Raw genomic sequence first — 22118 nt, 5'->3', positions numbered from 1 at the left:
TATGTAATCTGAATCATGTAATATAATATATCCTTCATATATGCCGTCAGTTTAGGATTTGTTACTAATTGCTGTTTTCATTTTTATTCAGATCCAGAAATGTCAACATCACACCCATCATCATCATCATCACCATCACCATCACCATCAACATCAACACCAGTAGAAACACAGGACAGTTTATGGGAACTTTTTGATACTCGCATCCATCAAACCAAGATGATACACAATGCTACAGCTGATGCCACAGTGGAAGTGAAAAAATACATCAACGATGCGTATTTGCCCAGAACTCATGATCCACTAACTTACTGGAAAGAGAGAGCAGTAATCTTTCCTCATTTGTATGTCCTTGCAAAAAAATATCTTTGTATGCCAGCAACAAGTGTCCCTTGTGAGAGGATTTTTTTCAAAGGCTGGAGAAATTATCTGTAAAAAAAGAAGTAGGCTAAGTCCTTCCACAGCAGATAAATTAATATTTTTGAATAAAAATCTCTAAAAAAGTGAGACATTGTGGCTTGATTTCTTTTATTAATATTCATTTTTCATGACCAAAATAACATTATGCACAGTGAGGAGCCTATAGGTTACAAGCTTCACATATTAGAACATTATAATAATAAAAAAACAACACATTTTTTTAATGGCTCGTCAAGGTTGTTTCAGATCAACACCTGCAAGTGACCACTAGGTGTCACCGTTGAGACGGGTGTCGGATTGATTCGGAGCCTCGAAACAATATGGCACATTTGGTTCAACTGTTTCATTGGTTCACGAGGCCTCGATTTTGCCATCACTACGAACAAGTCAGTAGACACCAGCGTGTGAGCAGGACTTTTATCTTGGCGTGGTGATGTGACGTCATGAGGATGCTCCGCGCTCCTGCATCTGCTGTGATTCATCTCAAGAAAGGTTTGTTTAAAGCGTTTAACGTGTAGAAACTGTTAAACTTGAAAGTTTTACGAGCGATACAGGGTTAATTGTTTTATTAACTGCAACATATTAATGTTTTATTTGAAAGTTATTAACGTGATTTGTGTGAGTAAAGCGCATCCACACGCGAGTAACGTAAACACAAAAGGTGTCTCATGCACTGATCTATTTATTGTCTATTGTAGATCAGTGGTGTCCTCTCGATCAGTTTATCGTGTATTCAGTCACTGGAGAAACTGAGCTGTTTAGACTCCGAGTCAATTGAATCAAATGATTCACAAAATGAGTCGCTGGCGTCACATGCTGGTTAAAACATTTTAATTCGACACAAACGTGTTTAATGGAAACTTAAACCAACATTTAGTTTTTCATTTAGTGCAGTCTACAAAATGTGATCAGCCTATGATCTAATAATCATAATGTGATTATTAGATAACTAATATACATCATATCTACCTAAATGTGAACTTTCATTATAAGGTGTGTTATTTTATTAATGTTTGAGTGTCTAATCAGGTGATTTAAATCTACGAGCTCTCACGCTGACTGACTCCGTCATCAGTGCACTGAATACTGAACTAGAGCTGATTGAGACTCACCCAAAGATTTAGTTTGGGTTTATTTATCTCATCTTAAACAGAACAGAAACAGTTCCACGTGACACACTTCTAAAGATGGCGTTTGTTAAAGAGCAGAGTGAAGACATCAGGATTGAAGAAGTGTCCAGTCTGAAACAAGATCCTGAGGAACAAACAGGTCAGTTTTTATTCTCTAAACTAAACTCAGTTATTTGATATGTATTCAAATGTCCAGCTCAACAGAAATGAAAGATATTTTTGAAGTATATCACATAAAACATCTTAATTAAAGTGGTTTTATTTGAACTGGAGCGGGATGAAGCATGTGGACAAACATCGAGATCACATGACCAGCTAAATACCATCACTGGCTTCACGTGAACCTGTGAAGATCCTTCCTTCATTACATTTTACATTTATTCACTTAGCTGGCGCTTTTATCCAAAGCGACTTACAATTGCCACATATGTCAGAGGTCGCACACCTCTGGAGCAACTAGGGGTTAAGTGTCTTGCTCAGGGACACATTGGTGTCTCACAGTGGATTCGAACCCGGGTCTCTCACACCAAAGACATGTGTCTTATCCACTGCGCTAGCACCACCCCACCCTTCATGTTGGTCATTCATTATTATGACACGTCACACATTAAATTAAGAAAAAGTAATAAATAATGCAGAAGTTGTCTAAACAAATTTGTGTATTTAAAAAAAAGAGAGACTTTAGTTTAAATTTGTTTATCGTTCAGGGGTATAAACATGTTTAAAAAGCTTAAATATTTAATTACTACACATGAGCAAGAATTAAGAGCCTCTTTCTGCTGATTGGTCAGCCGAAGATCAAATCGTGTCATCATCAGTTTTTCTACAGTATCACGCAGCAGAATAATAGTCCTCCGCTGCTGCAGTTGTACTGATTTTTGAACAAACAGACTAATAAATTGCTGGACACAACTCATATGGCACAGTCTAGACAGGGCTTTCTTCTTTTAGACCAGCGGGTCTTAAATTGATGGGGGTCGGTGAAATTTCCAGACTGTAAAGTCACTCTTTTTTTTTTTTTTTTATCATGATATATAAGACTGCTGTGATTTATTCTAAAGTGACTTATATTATGCATTTAATGTAAAACAATCTAAATTAAGCCTTTTAAAGACCAGTATTGGCTGTGGTTCATGTTTGTGGCATGCGCCAGAAAGATGTTTAAGAAGACCAAGATGCACTAAAGTAGCTCATTCTGTTGTTCTCTTTATTTTTCAAAGGCATGGCATTTTGTGATTATTTTGAATGTAACGTTACACAAATAGCCTACTCCGTATTAATTTAAACTACCTTTTTAAACTGCTTTAAATATTACTATTGTTTATTTCTAGTGCACTTCAATATTGGTCTGTGTTTTACTGATGTCGTGTCTGTCTGCTTATTGAGTTTATTCAAACCATTGCAAATTATTGGAACTGTGTGAACTAGTGTCTACTCACTTTAATATTGTTGTAAAGGCTTATTGCTTAACACAAAAATATTCTGCTCCTACTTGCCAACTTAATGGCAGAGAATTGGAGTTTTTTTTTTTTTAAATTTTTACTTTTAAGCAGATGCATTTCTGTCGTAAAGGAATCCTATGCATCTTGTGGCATATAGGCTAGTACAAGCATTCTGAAGGTATACTGTGGGTTTGATGAGAAACAAACAAGTTTATTATTTTATGAAAATCTTGCATCGCAGTCCTGTGTGCGAGTGCACAGCAGCTCACGCTGCACACAAGTGCATATTCTTTTGAGATATTATAATCAATTTTAATAAATTATATCCCGTTTTTTTTTTCTTTTTTGCTCAATGACTCCCAAACGATTCGTTTAATGATTCATTTTTCCAAACTCCTCCTTTGCGTGCCGCTAAACTGTGGTGATTGGTCTGATGATGCAGTCTGTTGTGATTGGTCTACTGCGTGCAGCGCAGGTCAATAACAGAATGCCCATCACCTTTACTAGCCCACATTTTGCAGGTAAACACCTAAACAGCCATGTTATATGTGTTAGCTCAATGCAGAAATGTATTGATAAAGCACTGCAGTTTGTAAACTAATGTATTGCTCTATTCTTTATCAAAAGTAAAAGTAATAATTAAAAAAAAATTAAGCGGATGTATTTCTGAACACTTCTTCAATCAGTTACGATGGCGGCATGTCCACACGTCGCGGCTTCTCTCTGTCCCGACAGAACGTAGTTTTCGTGTTTTTTGTCTTGTGAGTCCCATGTTTTTGTACGTCGCCATCACGTCTACTTGTCTTTAAGCACACATACAGTCGTGAGTTTCTGCTGGAAGTCGGCAGTAAAACCCTGCACACGCCCCGCACAAGAGCTGTTGGACCTCGATCTGCTCTGGAGGCCTACACCATCACGGACCCCCACTACTGCATCTCGCCCACAGCGGAGGCGCCACAAGTGGCGTGAGAGGAAGCAGAAGAGGGGTACGTGCGGAGGTATCCGGGATAGGCTAACAGCTAACCCACACAAGCCAGCTATCCCTACCATCATACTGGCTAACGTACGCTCTTTGGACAATAAACTGGACTACATCCGACCACCTGATGATACCATCGTAACTGTCCTCCACTCAGCACTCACACATTTGGACAAAAAGGACTCGTACGTCAGAATGCTTTTCATAGACTTTAGTTCAACATTCAACACAATCATCCCTCAACAGCTCATTCACAAACTGGTCCAGCTGGGGCTCAACACTTCGCTGTGCAACTGCCTGTTGTACTTTCTGCCTGGAAGACCTCAGGCAGTATGGGTCGGCAGCAACACATCCAGCACCATCACACTGAGCACTGGGGCCCCCCAAGGATGTGTGCTGAGCCCCCTCCTCTTCCCTCTCCGGATGACACGACTGTGGTGGGTCTCATTAGCAACAAAATGAGACAAACTACTGGAATTAGGTGAGCTGCCTGGCCGGGTGGTGCAGTGACAAGAATCTCTCTATGAACGTGGAGACGACGAAGGAGATTGTTGTTGACTTCAGGAGAGCACAGACTCAGCACGTTCCTCTGACCATCAACGGTGCGACTGTGGAGAGAGTGAGCAGAACCAAGTTCCTGGGTGTGCACATCATAGAGGACCTCTCCTGGACTGACAACACCGCAGCACTGGCCAAGAAATCACAACAGCGTCTCTACTTCCTTCGCAAACTGAGAAGAGCCAGAGCCCCACCCCTCATCATGTACACCTTCTACAGAGGCACCATCGAGAGCATCCTGACAAGCTGCATCACTGTGTGGTATGGCGCCTGCAACGCGTCCTGTCGGTTAGAGGTTATGAATTTCGGTTTTGATTATTTTTTTGATTAATCATTCAGCCCTACTTTCACAATATCTGCACTTCATGTGTTAAAATGAGAGAATTTGCGAGAACGCATTTTCAGCACTGCAGTGAGTAGATTCTAACTTAATCACCTCTGGTTGGCAACTGCATTCCAGAAATCAACAGCTATGTCTGTGATTAGCTATACTGCGTAACCCTTTAAACACGTTATAAATAGAAACTATGACTAGCTTGCACATTTCAATCATTTTAATATTAATATTAGTTTTGCTTTTGTGCAACAGACAAATAATATGTGCTCACCTAAATATGCCAATGTTTCAGTTTGATGCCACATTGAAACAGCTAAAGATTTTCGTGACTCGGAGTTGACTTTTAGATTTAAAACTTTGCAGAATGTTTTCACTTAGAGCCATGTTAAACGCTGCATAAAAGGTAGTTTAAAAAAAAATCCATAATATGGGTACTTTTAAAGGGGTCATCGGATACTAGTGGATCAGATTTTCTTTCCAACCCATGGGTCCCGCTTTTCTGAAATTATTTGGCCCGCCCCAGCCCGTCCCGCAAATAGAGTAAAATTTCTTTACCTGCCCCAACCCGCGGGGACATCACGCAAGTCACGTTACACAGCACAACAATCATGTCCAAGCTCTATCTCTGTTCACCCCCAACTTCTAGTGGCGGCCATCTTTAAATATAACATTTTTCCCGCTCTTCCCAAATTAGAACATACCATTTTTTTGACCATTTGCATCAAGATTAACAGTGAAACTCGTGATTTTAGACATTTTCAAAGTCTCTCCATCACACACATGATTATTTAAAAAAATGTATATGGTCATATACTTGGATTGTGTACTTGGATTGTGTACACTTCATCTACAGTGATATCGTTGAATTGATTGCAAATAAATGCACAGACACTATTTAAATGAACAGAGATGACATAACTGAATCCAATGATGAACTGCCTTAAACTATCATTTTTGCATTATTGACACTGTTTTCCTAATGAATGTTGTTCAGATGCTTTGACGCAATGTATTTTGTTTAAAGCGCTATATAAATAAAGGTGACTTTGACTTTGGATTGATATAGCCTATATATATATATATATATATATATATATATATATATATATATATACAACCCGAATTCCGGAAAAGTTGGGACGTTTTTTAAATTTTAATAAAATGAAAACTAAAAGACTTTCAAATCACATGAGCCAATATTTTATTCACAATAGAACATAGATAACATAGCAAATGTTTAAACTGAAAAGGTTTACAATTTTATGCACAAAATGAGCTCATTTCAATTTGGATTTCTGCTACAGGTCTCAAAATAGTTGGGACGGGGCATGTTTACCATGGTGTAGCATCTCCTTTTCTTTTCAAAACAGTTTGAAGACGTCTGGGCATTGAGGCTATGAGTTGCTGGAGTTTTGCTGTTGGAATTTGGTCCCATTCTTGCCTTATATAGATTTCCAGCTGCTGAAGAGTTCGTGGTCGTCTTTGATGTATTTTTCGTTTAATGATGCGCCAAATGTTCTCTATAGGTGAAAGATCTGGACTGCAGGCAGGCCAGGTTAGCACCCGGACTCTTCTACGACGAAGCCATGCTGTTGTTATAGCTGCAGTATGTGGTTTTGCATTGTCCTGCTGAAATAAACAAGGCCTTCCCTGAAATAAACGTTGTTTGGAGGGAAGCATATGTTGCTCTAAAACCTTTATATACCTTTCAGCATTCACAGAGCCTTCCAAAACATCCAAGCTGCCCAATCCGTATGCACTTATGCACCCCCATACCATCAGAGATGCTGGCTTTTGAACTGAACGCTGATAACATGCTGGAAGGTCTCCCTCCTCTTTAGCCTGGAGGACACGGCGTCCGTGATTTCCAACAAGAATGTCAAATTTGGACTCGTCTGACCATAAAACACTATTCTACTTTGAAATAGTCCATTTTAAATGAGCCTTGGCCCACAGGACACGACGGCGCTTCTGGACCATGTTCACATATGGCTTCCTTTTTGCATGATAGAGCTTTAGTTGGCATCTGCTGATGGCACGGCGGATTGTGTTTACCGACAGTGGTTTCTGAAAGTATTCCTGGGCCCATTTAGTAATGTCATTGACACAATCATGCCGATGAGTGATGCAGTGTCGTCTGAGAGCCCGAAGACCACGGGCATCCAATAAAGGTCTCTGGCCTTGTCCCTTACGCACAGAGATTTCTCCAGTTTCTCTTAATCTTTTGATGATGTTATGCACTGTAGATGATGAGATTTGCAAAGCCTTTGCAATTTGACGTTGAGGAACATTGTTTTTAAAGTTTTCCACAGTTTTTTTTACGCAGTCTTTCACAGATTGGAGAGCCTCTACCCATCTTTACTTCTGAGAGACTCTGCTTCTCTAAGACAAAGCTTTTATAGCTAATCATGTTACAGACCTGATATCAATTAACTTAATTAATCACTAGATGTTCTCCCAGCTGTATCTTTTCAAAACTGCTTTGCTTTTTTAGCCATTTGTTGCCCCCGTGCCAACTTTTTTGAGACCTGTAGCAGGCATTAAATTTTAAATGAGCTAATTAAGTGGATAAAAGTGTAAAATTTCTCAGTTTAAACATTTGCTACGTTATCTATGTTCTATTGTGAATAAAATATTGGCTCATGTGATTTGAAATTCCTTTAGTTTTCATTTTATTAAAATTTAAAAAACGTCCCAACTTTTCCGGGTTGTTTATATATACAGTACAGACCAAAAGTTTGGACACACCTTCTCATTCAAAGAGTTTTCTTTATTTTCATGACTATGAAAATTGTAGATTCACACTGAAGGCATCAAAACTATGAATTAACACATGTGGAATTATATATGGAATTATATACATAACAAAAAAGTGTGAAACAACTGAAAATACCATATTTTCCGGACTACAAGTCACACTTTTTTTCATAGTTTGGCTGGTCCTGCGACTTATAGTCAGGTGCGACTTATTTATCAAAATTAATTTGACATGAACCGAGAGAAATGAACCAAGAGAAAACATTACCGTCTACAGCCGCCAGAGGGCGCTCTATACCGCTCAGTGCTCCTGTAGTCTACACTGAAGACATAGAGCGCCCTCTCGCGGCTGTATACGGGAATGTTTTCTCTTGGTTCTAAATAAATGCGACTTATAGTCCAGTGCGACTTATGTCTTTTTCCTCATCATGACGTATTTTTGGACTGATGTGACTTATACTCAGGTGCGACTTATAGTCCGAAAAATACGGTATGTCATATTCTAAGTTCTTCAAAGTATCCACCTTTTGCTTTGATTACTGCTTTGCACACTCTTGGCATTCTCTTGATGAGCTTCAAGAGGTAGTCACCTGAAATGGTCTTCCAACAGTCTTGAAAGAGTTCCCCGAGAGATGCTTAGCACTTGTTGGCCCTTTTGCCTTCTGTCTGCGGTCCAGCTCACCCCTAAACCATCTCGATTGGGTTCAGGTCCGGTGACTGTGGAGGCCAGGTCATCTGGCGCAGCACCCCATCACTCTCCTTCTTGGTCAAATAGCCCTTGATGCCTTCAGTGTGACTCTACAATTTTCATAGTCATGAAAATAAAGAAAACTCTTTGAATGAGAAGGTGTATCCAAACTTTTGGTCTGTACTATATATATATATATATATATATATATATATATATATATATATATATATATATATATATATATATATATATATATATATATAGTACAGACCAAAAGTTTGGATACACCTTCTCATATATATATAATATATATATATATATATATTAGTGTGTGTGTGTGTGTGTATATATATATATATATATATATTACAAATTTATATTTAATTAAATGTATTTATTTTCAAATCCAGTGTTTTAAGTTCATAATTTAACTAAATATTAGTTATACATGTCATGACAGTCATCTTTAAAATAATTTATTATACATTTATATGACCGTTACTTGTAATTACATTTTCTGCAAATGCATTAAACCCATAGAATATAATGTAGTAATGTTATGTCAAATATGAAAATTTCATAAAAAGTTAGTTAATAAAGTGTTTATATATATATATATATATATATATATATACAGTCGTGGCCAAAAGTTTTGAGAATTACAAAAATATTAGTTTTCAAGAAGTTTGCTGCTAAACTGCTTTTAGATCTTTGTTTCAGTTGTTTCTGTGATGTACTGAAATATAATTACAAGCACTTCATACGTTTCAAAGGCTTTTATCGACAATTACATGACATTTATGCCAAGAGTCAGTATTTGCAGTGTTGGCCCTTCTTTTTCAGGACCTCTGCAATTCGACTGGGCATGCTCTCAATCAACTTCTGGGCCAAATCCTGACTGATAGCAACCCATTCTTTTATAATCACTTCTTGGAGTTTGTCAGAATTAGTGGGTTTTTGTTTGTCCACCCGCCTCCTGAGGATTGACCACAAGTTCTCAATGGGATTAAGATCTGGGGAGTTTCCAGGCCATGGACCCAAAATTTCAACATTCTGGTCCCCAAGCCACTTAGTTATCACTTTTGCCTTATGGCACGGTGCTCCATCGTGCTGGAAAATGCATTGTTCTTCACCAAACTGTTGTTGGATTGTTGGAAGAAGTTGCTGTTGGAGGGTGTTTTGGTACCATTCTTTATTCATGGCAGAATTGTGAGTGAGCCCACTCCCTTGGATGAGAAGCAACCCCACACATGAATGGTGTCAGGATGCTTTACTGTTGGCATGACACAGGACTGATGGTAGCGCTCACCTTTTCTTCTCCGGACAAGCCTTTTTCCAGATGCCCCAAACAATCGGAAAGGGGCTTCATCGGAGAATATGACTTTGCCCCAGTCCTCAGCAGTCCATTCACTATACTTTCTGCAGAAGATCAATCTTTCCCTGATGTTTTTTTTGGAAAGAAGTGGCTTCTTCGCTGCCCTTCTTGACACCAGGCCATCTTCCAAAAGTCTTCACCTCACTGTGCGTGCAGATGCGCTCACACCTGCCTGCTGCCATTCCTGAGCAAGCTCTGCACTGTTGGCACTCCGATCCAGCAGCTCAATCCTCTTTAGGAGACCATCCTGGCACTTGCTGGACTTTCTTGGACGCCCTGAAGCCTTCTTTACAAGAATTGAACCTCTTTCCTTGAAGTTCTTGATGATCCTATAAATTGTTGATTTAGGTGCAATCTTAGTAGCCACAATATCCTTGCCTGTGAAGCCATTTTTATGCAACGCAATGATGGCTGAACGCGTTTCTTTGCAGGTCACCATGGTTAACAATGGAAGAACAATGATTTCAAGCATCACCCTCCTTTTAACATGTCAAGTCATTCTAACCCAATCAGCCTGACATAATGATCTCCAGCCTTGTGCTCGTCAACATTCTCACCTGAGTTAACAAGACGATTACTGAAATGATCTCAGCAGGTCCTTTAATGACAGCAATGAAATGCAGTGGAAAGGTTTTTTTGGGAGTAAGTTAATTTTCATGGCAAAGAAGGACTATGCAATTAATCTGATCACTCTTCATAACATTCTGGAGTATATGCAAATTGCTATTCCACTAAATTAGGACTTCCTGACAGATGGAAGTCCTAATTTAGCTACTGGCTGCTGTAATGTTAATCCAAGAAAATGAAAATCATTCACTACTCTTGACTGAATTACTTTGTAGTTTTAACAGTCAAACTAAAAATTATTCAGACACCAGATATAATTTTTGATATATATATATAGCAAAACTGTAATAATGTGAGATGTTGAAGGTGTCTGAATAAATGTAGGTTTGATTGTATATTTAATGTTTAGATTGAAGACTATCCAGTGCTATTTGGTTTCTGTACCTTGACACCTACAAACTTGACAAAAATGTAAACATTGTGTAAATAGCACAAATAAATAAAAATAAACGAACATACAAATTAAACCATTTCAAACTGGTACAACCTTCACCGGGTCCCCGTCGACCCCTGCTCACGCCTGTTGCACACATACTCCGTCTGCAGTGCGTATGCGTTACGGATGTGGTGCAGCACGGACTCAATGTGCTTTCACACAGGACGCGTTTGCAGTCCACTACTTGGTACGTAAACGATCGCTGCACTGCTGCAGACGCAACGCTCCTGGAGTGCACGGACCGCAAGCACTTTGTGATGCATTTTGGAAACAGGAGATGAGCCCCTTTTCTAATGCACCACTTAGCTTGATAAACCCCTTCTCAAAGACTTACTTTTTGTCAAATTTATTTGGGTAACACACATATTCTGAATGCATTCGTCAGAATTCGAATGAGCCATTTTAATCTAGATTAATCTAGATTAATTTCAAGATCACAGTGAGATTGATCTAGATTAAAAAAATTAATGTATGCCCACCACTAATATATATATATATATATATATACACATATATATATACATATATACATATACATATATATACATATATATACATATATATATTAGGGGTGTAACGGTACGCAAAAATCACGGTTCGGTACGTACTTCGGTTTTAAAGTCACGGTTCGGTTCATTTTCGGTACAGTAAGGGAAAGAAATTTTTTATTTTTTTTAAATACTTTTTAATAAAATATATATAAAATAAAAAAAAAGAATAAGAAATAAAATACTGCTGCAAAGTTCTCCACTAAATAAAATACTCTCAGTCTCAAACCAATATCATATAATAAAATATAATGAAAAATATAAATAACTATGATTACAGTGCAGCATTACCAATCCCAGCTTGTAGGCCTGCTCATATTTAAAAAAATATATATAACTTTTCCAAAGGGTAAAGTGCAGCATGAACAGTTTCAGTTTTTAGACCTGCTCAGATTTCGTTATTGCGTTGGCCCGATTGGAATTAAGAGCAAAAGTCTGATTAAATGCCGACGTGAACTGCATTTGAATTACAATTGTTTTTTTCCTAGTTGTAGTGATGTTCACACTCTCGTGATGCCTTTTGAAAACCTTAGGCCGGTGACACACTAGCATATTGCACCTGTCAAACATAGTCTATTTTGCCGTCAATACTGTTGACGGTGTCCTTTATCAGTAGGCTTTATATTTATGCTCAACATGAAGAATAGATATTGTTGTAGTGAAGACAAGATCCTGGTCTGTCGGCACCTCGGCAGTCTCCCTCAATGTCACCTACAGTAGCAGCAACGCGCCAGCGCCGCGTCAGGCACGATTCTGGTGTGTAAAAAGACCCAGAGAACGCAAAGCAGGTGTCACGCAAGTGACAAACAGCAGAAACGCCACACTCACGCCACGCAACCAGTGTGTCACCGGCCTTAGAATCAGCTGCAGGGCAGGATTTGCGCTGAACGCGAAGACTTCCCCCACTTAATATGTTCGTTTGGAAACACGAAAATTTATACGTTCCGCAAACAAAATATTGCATTCGGTCATTCGGTACACACGTGCACCGTACCGAAAGCCCTGTACCGAAACGGTCCGGTACGAATACACGTACCATTACACCCCTAATATATAATATACAACCTTACTAAGACAGAACTGCTGGTGGTTCCAGCTAACCCATAGTTTCATCACAATGTCTCTATACAGATGAGTTTGTCAACCATAACTCCTTCCAGGACAGCCAGAAACCTAGGAGTTGTGATGGATCATCAGTTAAGCTTCATAGACCATATTGCTACAATGACCTGGTCCTGCAGATTTGCCTTCTACAACATTAGGAAGATTAGATCCTTCCTGTCAGAGCAAACCATCCAAGCTCTTGTTCTCTCCAGTCTGGACTATTGTAATGATCCCCTGGCAGGCCTTCCTGCATGTACTATCAAGCCTCTACAACTGATCCAGAATGCAGCAGCAAGGGTTGTCTTCAATAAGGCCAAAAAAAGCTCACGTTACTCCTCTCCTCATCAGGTTACACTGGCTACCAGTAGCTGCTCGCATCAAATTCAGGGTACTGATGCTTGCCTACAAGATGACCACTGGCACGGCACCAACATGTCTAAACTCATTAGATCAATCTTATGTGCCCTCCAGAAGTTTGTGCTTTGCAAGTGAACGACGCCTTGTGGTGCCATCCCAAAGAGGTTCAAAATCACTCTAACGGGCCTTTTCCTGGACTGTGCCCAGCTGGTGGAATGACCTCCAAATCTCAATTCGAGTCTTTACTCATTTTCAAAAAACATCTAAAGACTCCTCTTTTTCGCCAGCACTCAATCAACTAATACTAACGCTTACCTTTTCTTTTCTTGTCTATCATATTCTTAAAAAAGAAATATATGAAAAACAACAACCTGGCTACGTGTTCTGTACTAGACTGAGACATGGCATGGCACTTGTATACTGTTGATGTTCTCGTAGGTCTGATTGCTTCTATTGTTCTCATTTGTAAGTCACTTTAGATAAAAGCACTGCTTAATAATTAAATGTAATTGTAGAAATTTAACAGAAATTCTAGATTGTTTTGGCTTTTACTACTGGAATGGTGGGTCCATTAAAACTCATTCAGTCATCAAGTACTTTCCCAGTTTATTTACGGTGACATGCAGGAGTAGATATTTCTGGCAGTGATGGTAATTGTTGGTTTCTAAAACCCATAAACAAGACCATTAATGAATACAAACACAATTACAAATCTTAAATCATGCATCTGAAATCAACTGTAGCAATCAAATGAGTATAACATCAAAGAGCTGCTAAACATAACTAGAATTCAATATATCACATCAAACACATAATCCTTTAAACTAAACAATCAAAAAGGAAACTTACATGGTCAACAACACAACAGTTCCACTCAAGTCATGTCTAAATGACAGCCTCAAACAAGAGGAGACTGAAACATAATTAGTAAGGGGCTGCAGGTGATTTTTATCAAGATTCTTTTGCACTTTAATCAGTGTTAAACTTTTTAACTTTATATATTTTTTTCTGTATTGCTTTATTGTATTTCAATGTTCAGTTATTTTTGTTATAAGAAAAAAGACAAGACTTAAAACAAATCAGAAAGAAACACACCACAAATATAACCCATACTGGGTTCATAACACCCCCATAGAAAAGTTTATATTTCAGAACCCCCCCCCCCCACACACACACACACACACATTACTGTATAACACCAACTTCATCTTACTCCCAATGTCCTTAGTAACTACAAATCCTGTAAAAGCAATTAAAGAGTAAAAGAAAGCAAGACTAAACATTGTAAACCGTTAGGAAAAGTAAGGACCTCTAGACAGACAAAGCATTTGCCACCACACTGTCAGTACCTTTTGATGTGTCGAATTTCAAGGGCGAATGACTGCAGGAAGATGTTGATTTGGGCACCACAAAGATAGTAAGTAAATAAATGGATTGTGGTCAGTGTACACGACCAAGGAATCTGACACTGATCCCACATACACCTCAAAATGGCGGAGGGCCCAAATCAGCGCTAAAGCCTATTTCTCAATCACCGAATAACTTAATTGATAAGAAGAAAACTTCTTTGAATGGAACGGTGAATTCCCTCATCATTAGCTTATAACAATACAGCTCCAGAACCCACATTGCTAGCATTGAAGTACAACCTAAAAGGCCAGTCAAATTTTGGAGCTGCTAACACAGGAGCGGATGTGAGCCGTTTAGCTGCCTCAAAAACTTCCTGACAGATGGAAGTCCAGATAAAATCAGCTTTTGCCTTCGGCAAATCAGTGAGTGGGGCTACCACAGTGGAAAAATTCCTACAAAATCCCCGATAGTATCCCAATAACCCCAAAAAATGCATCAACAACTCCTTGGTGGAAGGAGAAGGAAATTGATCAATAGCCTCTACCTTGGCCCGAACTGGATGCACACAACCCTGTCCAACGACCTTACCCAAGTAAGTCACGGTGGCCTTGGCAAACTTACATTTGGCCAAATTGACCATTAGGCCAACCTCAACAAAGCGAGAGAACATATCTGCAAAGAAACAGATGAACTCCCAACTACCAATGCAGGTTTCACATCTGCTTTGGCCTTCCCCTCTTGGGGAAGTCGTGGCCGTCGGGGAAGTCGTGGCCTAATGGTTAGAGAGTCGGACTCCCAATCGAAAGGTTGTGAGTTCAAGTCCCGGGCCGGCAAGAATTGTGGGTGGGGGGAGTGCATGTACAGTTCTCTCTTCACCTTCAATACCACGACTTAGGTGCCCTTGAGCAAGGCATCGAACCCCCAACTGCTCCCCGGGCGCCGCAGCATAAATGGCTGCCCACTGCTCCGGGTGTGTGCTCACAGTGTGTGTGTGTGTTCACTGCTCTGTGTGTGTGCATTTCGGATGGGTTAAATGCAGAGCACAAATTCTGAGTATGGGTCACCATACTTGGCTGAATGTCACTTCACTCACTCACTTCACTAACTCTTTGATGAAACCAAAGCAGGTGAAAAAGTAACGAGCCAAACCCTGCCCCCTGCCAAATTATTTCCCAGGATAAAATCCACCCCCTCCACTGGTAATGATGGACACACTCCAACCACCACTTGTCCATTCACAAGTTAAGATGACAACATAATTTTATGTAATGGGACAGACGGGACATGTAACCAGGGGCGGACTGGCCACCGGGACATTTCCCGGTGGCCTGACGGTCATTCTGGCCTGCCGGCTGCCACTGTGCAGTCGATCAGGCTGACGTGCAATATGCTGGTATGCAAATGCAAATTAATTGACGGACTTATGAATCTACGAATCAAGTGATCGCGGAGCGAAAATGACACCACCACATGACCAAACATCAGCGAAGCACTGCCTAATTGGCTATATCCAGAGGCAGTCTTTATCTTAGAAAATCGCGCAGAAAATGGAGCGTAAACGCAAAGGAGGAGCAGAGAGGGAACGTATAAAAATGAGATCCCTGGCCACAGACGCAGCAAGTTGCTGCAAAATGCCAGCCATGTTCGCCAGGGAGCAGGTCAGTCAGAATTACATTTATATTTACTAGGGATGGGAAGGTTCGCTGAAAAAAACGAACCGTTCGGTTCTCCACACACGGTTCTGCACGCGCTGGGGCCGCTGTTCAACTTAAATCTGACAAAGCATCTGTAATATTAACACAAACAGGGTTCAGTTAATATATGTTTCTGTTGATGGATGCGCATTCTGGATTCCAGACATTGCCCTGGGCAAATCATTCACTCTTGTTCAATACTAATACGAACACTGGATCAGTGCATTATTTTAAAGTGACAGTCTTTATATTAATCGAACAGCAACAACAAAGAAATCAGTCACTGCTCTTGATTACAAAGCTTTTGTAACTTTAATAAAGAATAATCTTTAAGTTATAGTCCAAAATGCAATGTTGTTTAACATTGTCATTCCTTACCTACTTATTTGTATTTTTTTTTTTTATTCTTTTATTGTGCGTTTTATGTTCTGTCGCTGTCATTCTGTTGTACTGTGGAGCTTCTCTCACGAAAACAAATTCCTCGTATGTGTAAACATACCTGGCAATAAAGCTCATTCTGATTCAATTTCTCGACCTAAAAACTAATGCAAGACCTACCTAAAAAAAACCCTGAAAGTCAGTTTATTTTATTTGTATCTTTAATCTATTATATTTATTTGTGCTGTTTTTGTAGTTAGAATATTCTTAATAATGATAAAATATATATTTTTGAAAGTGTAGTTTTTCCATAAACATAGCACATACAGTACAACGCTCCCAAAACCGTGACTCTAAAACCGTGAAACAAACCAAACTGTGAAAAAGTTGAACTGTTCCACCCTAATATTTACATAATCATTTGGCAGATGGACGCTTTCATTCAAAGCGACTTACAATAGGTAAAATCTATTAAAAAAATAATATTACAAATGTATATAATGATAGAAGTTCAAACTAGCACACTGTTTTACATATGGGATACAGTAATTTTTTTTTTCCAAAATTGACCAGAAATTTTGATTTTCCATTTCTAGCCTACAATATGTAGCCTAGTCTAAAATGCTTATTTATTTATTTTGAAGGTGACGATGGAAGCAAAAGTAGCACTAGTGCTGTTAGTGCTCCTGCTGTTGAACAAGAGGGGGTTGACAGTTCAGCTTTTGAGTCAGAGCAGGAACCTTCAGGTAAAGTTTAAGCTACAGTATAAGCAAAACTAAACATGCTGGCTATACTCTTAGAAAAATGTGCTTTTATGATTTATAAGGATATCAGTAGTAGGACTGTGATCATTGGGACATACAATTGATGGCTGCATAATTAATATAGATTATTGAAAGTGCTTATTTCATTTTGCAGGGAAACTCGATGTGCGGAGTGAGAGAAAGAGGGGGATTAAGGGAAAGATGATAGAGTGGAGTCAGATTCCCGGCCTGATTTACTGTCCCAGTCCGCCACTGCATGTAACCCAATTCCTCTAATAAGAACACTTGTCTCAGTATCACTTACAGAGAAAAATGGCAGCACATTCTGCAAAATAAATGACTTTAGTAGAAATTAATACTTCTATTTAGCAAGGATGCTTTAAATTGACAAAGACATTTATAATGTTACAAAAGATTTCTATTTCGGATAAATGCTGATCTTCTGAACTTTTCTATTCATCAAAGAAACCAGAAAAATTATATTCAGCTGTTTTCAACAACAATAATAATAATAATAATAATGTTTCTTGGAGAAGCAAATCCGTACATTAGAATGATTTCTGAAGGATCGGGTGACTGGCTAAAAATTCAGCCTTGAAATCACAGGAATAAATTACATTTAAAAAAAATTCAAATAAAAAAAGTTGTTTTAAATAGTAAAAAATCTTTCAAAATGTTACTGTTTTTGCTGTACTTTGGATCAAACACATGCAGGCTTGATGAGCAGAAGATACTTTAAAAACAATGTTACTGTTCAAAAATGTTTGACTGGTAGTGTATATTGTGAATAAAATTGTTTATCCAAAAATAAAACATCTAATCACTTACCTTTATTTTGTTTCTTATCCATATTATATATTTACCAAAGGAGATGTTAGGTAGAATGAGGTATCATTCAGTTAATTTTCATATAGTAATTAAATGTTAAATAAGGAGGATTCTGTCATCTCATTTTTTGTCAAATAATATTTATTTGTCTAAATTAATTGTAATTATATAATATTATAATCTAATAATACTAAGTGATTAGACTATCTTTTATTTATTTATAACAGTATTTTAACTAATTGCAAAAGCTGAATAATCAATCGAATTCGTTAGATTAATCGATTATCAAAATAATCGTTTGTTGCGGCCCTAATGCACGGAGCTCACTTCTGACGAGCTGATGATCTGAATCAGGTGTGTTAACGAGAGACGTGTGAAATATGCAGAACTGGGGGCTTGAGGACTGGAATTGAGGACAGCTGGCAGACAGGAAGTGTTATTGTGATCACAGAAGTTTATTAGGCAATTATCATTTTGACTTATATCTTTTCTTTATTTAAAGGCTGGAACTTTTTCAAAGCTTTATTTGAATATCTACATTAGATATCTTGAAATCTTGAATGTTATTAAATTCCTGTCAGTCAAGTAGTCATTTAAAATCCGGACATCATTGGTAAAGTTATTGTTTTAGTGATAATGCAAACAAAAAGTCATTTTATTTGTTTCTTGTTGATTTTTAAATACAAAACTTGGCTAAGTGATTATGTACTTTTTAAAAAAATCTCCAGCACATTGTAACAATACCGTGATAATACTGATAACCGTGATAATTTTGGTCACTATAATCGTGCTAAAAAATGTTCATACTGTTACATCCTTAATCGGAGATAAGTCCATTGGGGAAATTAATTCCACTCAATAAATTTCCGATTCCAAATGATGATGGTGTTTTGCCTGCAAAATTCAACATTTACCATATTTCTCGGACTATAAGTCGCACCTGAGTATAAGTCGCATCAGTCCAAAAATATGTCATGATGAGAAAAAAACATATATAAGTTGCACCTGACTATAAGTCGCATTTATTTAGACCCAAGAACCAAGAGAAAACATTACCGTCTACAGCCGCGAGAGGCGCGCTGTCTTCAGTGTAGACTACAGGAGTACTGAGCGGTATAGAGCGCCCTCTCGCGGCTGGAGACGGTAATGTTTTCTGTTAGTTCATTTCTCTTGGTTCATGGCAAATTAATTTTGATAAATAAGTCGCACCTGACTATAAGTCGCAGGACCAGCCAAACTTTGAAAAGAAAGTGCGACTTATAGTCCGGAAAATACGGTAATTAGCCATTGAGCAATGTGACAACTGTTGATAATACTGAAGGACCTTATATATGGATGCTTAGGTAGGGGTTGTATCCTAAATGTTGCTGAGAGTCAGCTGATGCGAGATTGACTAACATGACCTGCCAGAACTGCGCTACACTAGATTTTTGCTTTCCCCAAAGCACAACAACTAATTAAAATGTCTTGCTCGTGCGCGTATCGTTAATATTTTTTTGACCATTTTACTGAGTTGGTTTCCTTGTATTATTATTTTTTTCTCCATTAATGAACCAGTGATTGATTATTTAGCATTCCTAATTGAGAAGTCTATAGAGAACTATATCTCTTGGGTGTTCTTTTTTTAATAAAGGGTTTAACTGCCAGCTTAAAGATTCTTGGGACATGAACTAAAGAAAGTTAGCTATGTTTTGATGTTTGTTGTATTGTGCCATTTAAACTTTTTTTTTTTTATTTTTTTTTTTACCTTAGACCTGGTGTTGAAAAAAGAGAAAGAAGTACTCGGTGACATTGAAGAGGAAGATCAACACGACAATCTGCATGATTTCACAGCTGGAAAAAAATATTTTAGGTGTTCACAGACTGAAAAGTTTTACAGAGGAAGAAAAGCTCAAAAGACTGGAAAAACTAAAAGGGATTTCACTTGCCTCCGGTCTGGAGATAGTTATGATCAAAAAGGAAACCTTAAAGTCCACAGTGGGGAGACCCCTTTCAGTTGCCAACACTGTGGAAAAAGTTTCATTTATAAAGTAAGTTTTGACAGGCATATAAAAATTCATACTAAAGAAAAACCATTCACCTGCCAACACTGTGGAAAAAGTTTTGCTCACCATGCAAACCTTAAAGTCCACATGAGAATACACACTGGTGAGAGTCCCTTCACCTGTCAACAATGTGGAAAAAGTTTCCGTCATCAAGGCAACCTTAGCCACCACATGAGAATTCACACTGGAGAAAAGCCTTACACCTGCCAACAGTGTGGAAAAAGTTTTAGACAACAAGGAAGCCTTAGCCACCACATGAGAATTCACACTGGAGAGAAGCCTTACACCTGCCAACAGTGTGGAAAGAGTTTCTGTCAACATTGGAACCTTGAAGAGCACATGAGAATTCACACTGGAGAGAGTCCCTTCACTTGCCAACATTGTGGAAAAAGTTTCAGTCATCATGGAAGCCTTAGCCACCACATGAGAATTCACACTGGAGAAAAGCCTTACACCTGCCAACACTGTGGAAAAAGTTTTGTTCAACATGGAAACCTTAAAGTCCACATGAGAATTCACACTGGAGAAAGTCCCTACACTTGCCAACTGTGTGGAAAAGGTTTCAGTCAACAAGGAAGCCTTAGCCACCACATGAGAAATCACACTGGAGAGAAGCCTCACACCTGCAATCAGTGTGGAAAGAGTTTCACTCATAAAGCAAGCTTTAACAGGCACAAAATAATTCACACTAGAGAGAAGAATCCTTTCCCCTGTCAACAGTGTGGAAAATGTTTTGCTCAACATTGGAATCTTAAAGTCCACATGAGAATACACACTGGTGAGAGTCTCTTCACCTGCCAACAATGCGGAAAAAGTTTCCGTCATCAAGGAAACCTTAGCCACCACATGAGAATTCACACTGGAGAAAAGCCTTATACCTGCAAACAGTGTGGACAAAGTTTCACTAGTAGAGGAAGCCTTAACTGGCACATGACTGTTCACACTGGAGAGAAGCGTTACACATGCCCCCAGTGTGGAAAGACTTTCCATCAGCATGGAAACCTTAACACCCACATCAGAATTCACACCGGAGAGAAGCCTTACACCTGCCAACAGTGTGGAAAAAGCTTCACTCATAAAGGAAGCCTTGACTGGCACATGAGAATTCACACTGAAGAAAAGCCTTGTACCTGCCAACATTGTGGAAAAAGTTTCAATTATAAATTAAGTCTTGACCGGCATATAAAAATTCACACTGGAAAAAAGCCTTAGTCCTGCCAGCAGTGTGGTGAAAGTTTTGCTCAATGTGTAAACCTTGATGTCCACATGAAAATACACACTGGAGAGAGTCCCTTCACTTGCCAACACTGGAAAAAGTTTCAGTCATAAAGGAATCCTTAACTTGCACATGAGAATTCACACTGGAGAAAAGCCTTACACCTGCAAACAATATGGAAACATTTTTACTCGATGAAGAAACCTTAAATTTCATATGATAATACACAACTGGAGTCCCTTCACTTGCCAACAGTGTGGAAAAGTTTTGGTCATAAAGTCACTCATGCCAACAAAGTGTAGATGTAGTTTCCCTCAAAATGGAAACTTAAACTGGCACACATGAATTCACACAGAATAGAAGCCTTACACCTGGCAACAGCATTTAGAGAGTTTTACTGCGCATGGAAACCTTAGAATCCACGAGAATTTGCACCACAGTAAAACCCTTACACCTCCCCCCTGCAAAGTGAGTAGAATTGTCAAAGATGGATCAGTACCAACTGTTTGTCCAACTTCGTATTCAGAACATGTTAGTATAGCATGTTATAATTTGTGAATGTGCTTGTTCGCACGCTGTACGGTTAATGTGGCTTAACTTACCACTGTCTCTCACTGTATTCATGAAGATCAGAGCTATGTCGTTAGTTTTATTTTTAAAGAAGTAATAATTTTACAGACCGTGAGCATTTTGGAGTTAAAAATCACAAGCTCTCGTCTCTGTGAATACAGAGACAATGGCAGCTTTAGCCACATAAGCATATTCAGAAAGGCTTTTGCAAACACGATGTATAAAATGCGATGGATATGAAGATGGACCACGAAGAGCTGGTACTGATCCATCTTTGAGAAGCAACTTTTCTAAAAATCCTGTGTTGTACTTGTAATATTGTTACACTAGTGCAGGGGTGGCAAACGTCAGTCCTGGAGAGCCGCAGCCCTGCAGAGTTTTGCTTCAACCCTAATCAAACACACCTGCTAATCAAGGTCTAGAAAAGCTACTAGAAAGCTACAGGCAGGTGAGTTTTTATTTTATTTTATTATTATTTTTAAATTGGGGTTAAAGAAAAATCTGCAGCGCTG

At 38.7% G+C, this 22118-nt stretch overlaps 1 protein-coding gene across 1 annotated transcript; it reads left to right on the top strand.

The window, feature by feature from the left end:
• Positions 1 to 919: 919 nt before the first annotated feature.
• Positions 920 to 21804, top strand: LOC132137551 (gastrula zinc finger protein XlCGF57.1-like). The gene is made up of 3 exons (XM_059547599.1): positions 920 to 1081; positions 1574 to 1689; positions 19528 to 21804. The coding sequence occupies exons 2-3, from the start codon at positions 1608 to 1610 to the stop codon at positions 21030 to 21032; spliced, it is 1587 nt and encodes a 528-aa protein (XP_059403582.1). The 5' UTR covers positions 920 to 1081; positions 1574 to 1607; the 3' UTR covers positions 21033 to 21804.
• Positions 21805 to 22118: the final 314 nt, after the last annotated feature.

The sequence above is a fragment of the Carassius carassius genome, unplaced genomic scaffold (genome assembly GCF_963082965.1).
Source record: "Carassius carassius unplaced genomic scaffold, fCarCar2.1 SCAFFOLD_57, whole genome shotgun sequence".
In the NCBI taxonomy this organism is placed as follows: Eukaryota; Metazoa; Chordata; class Actinopteri; order Cypriniformes; family Cyprinidae; genus Carassius; species Carassius carassius.
This window is presented reverse-complemented; position numbering and strand designations above follow the sequence as displayed.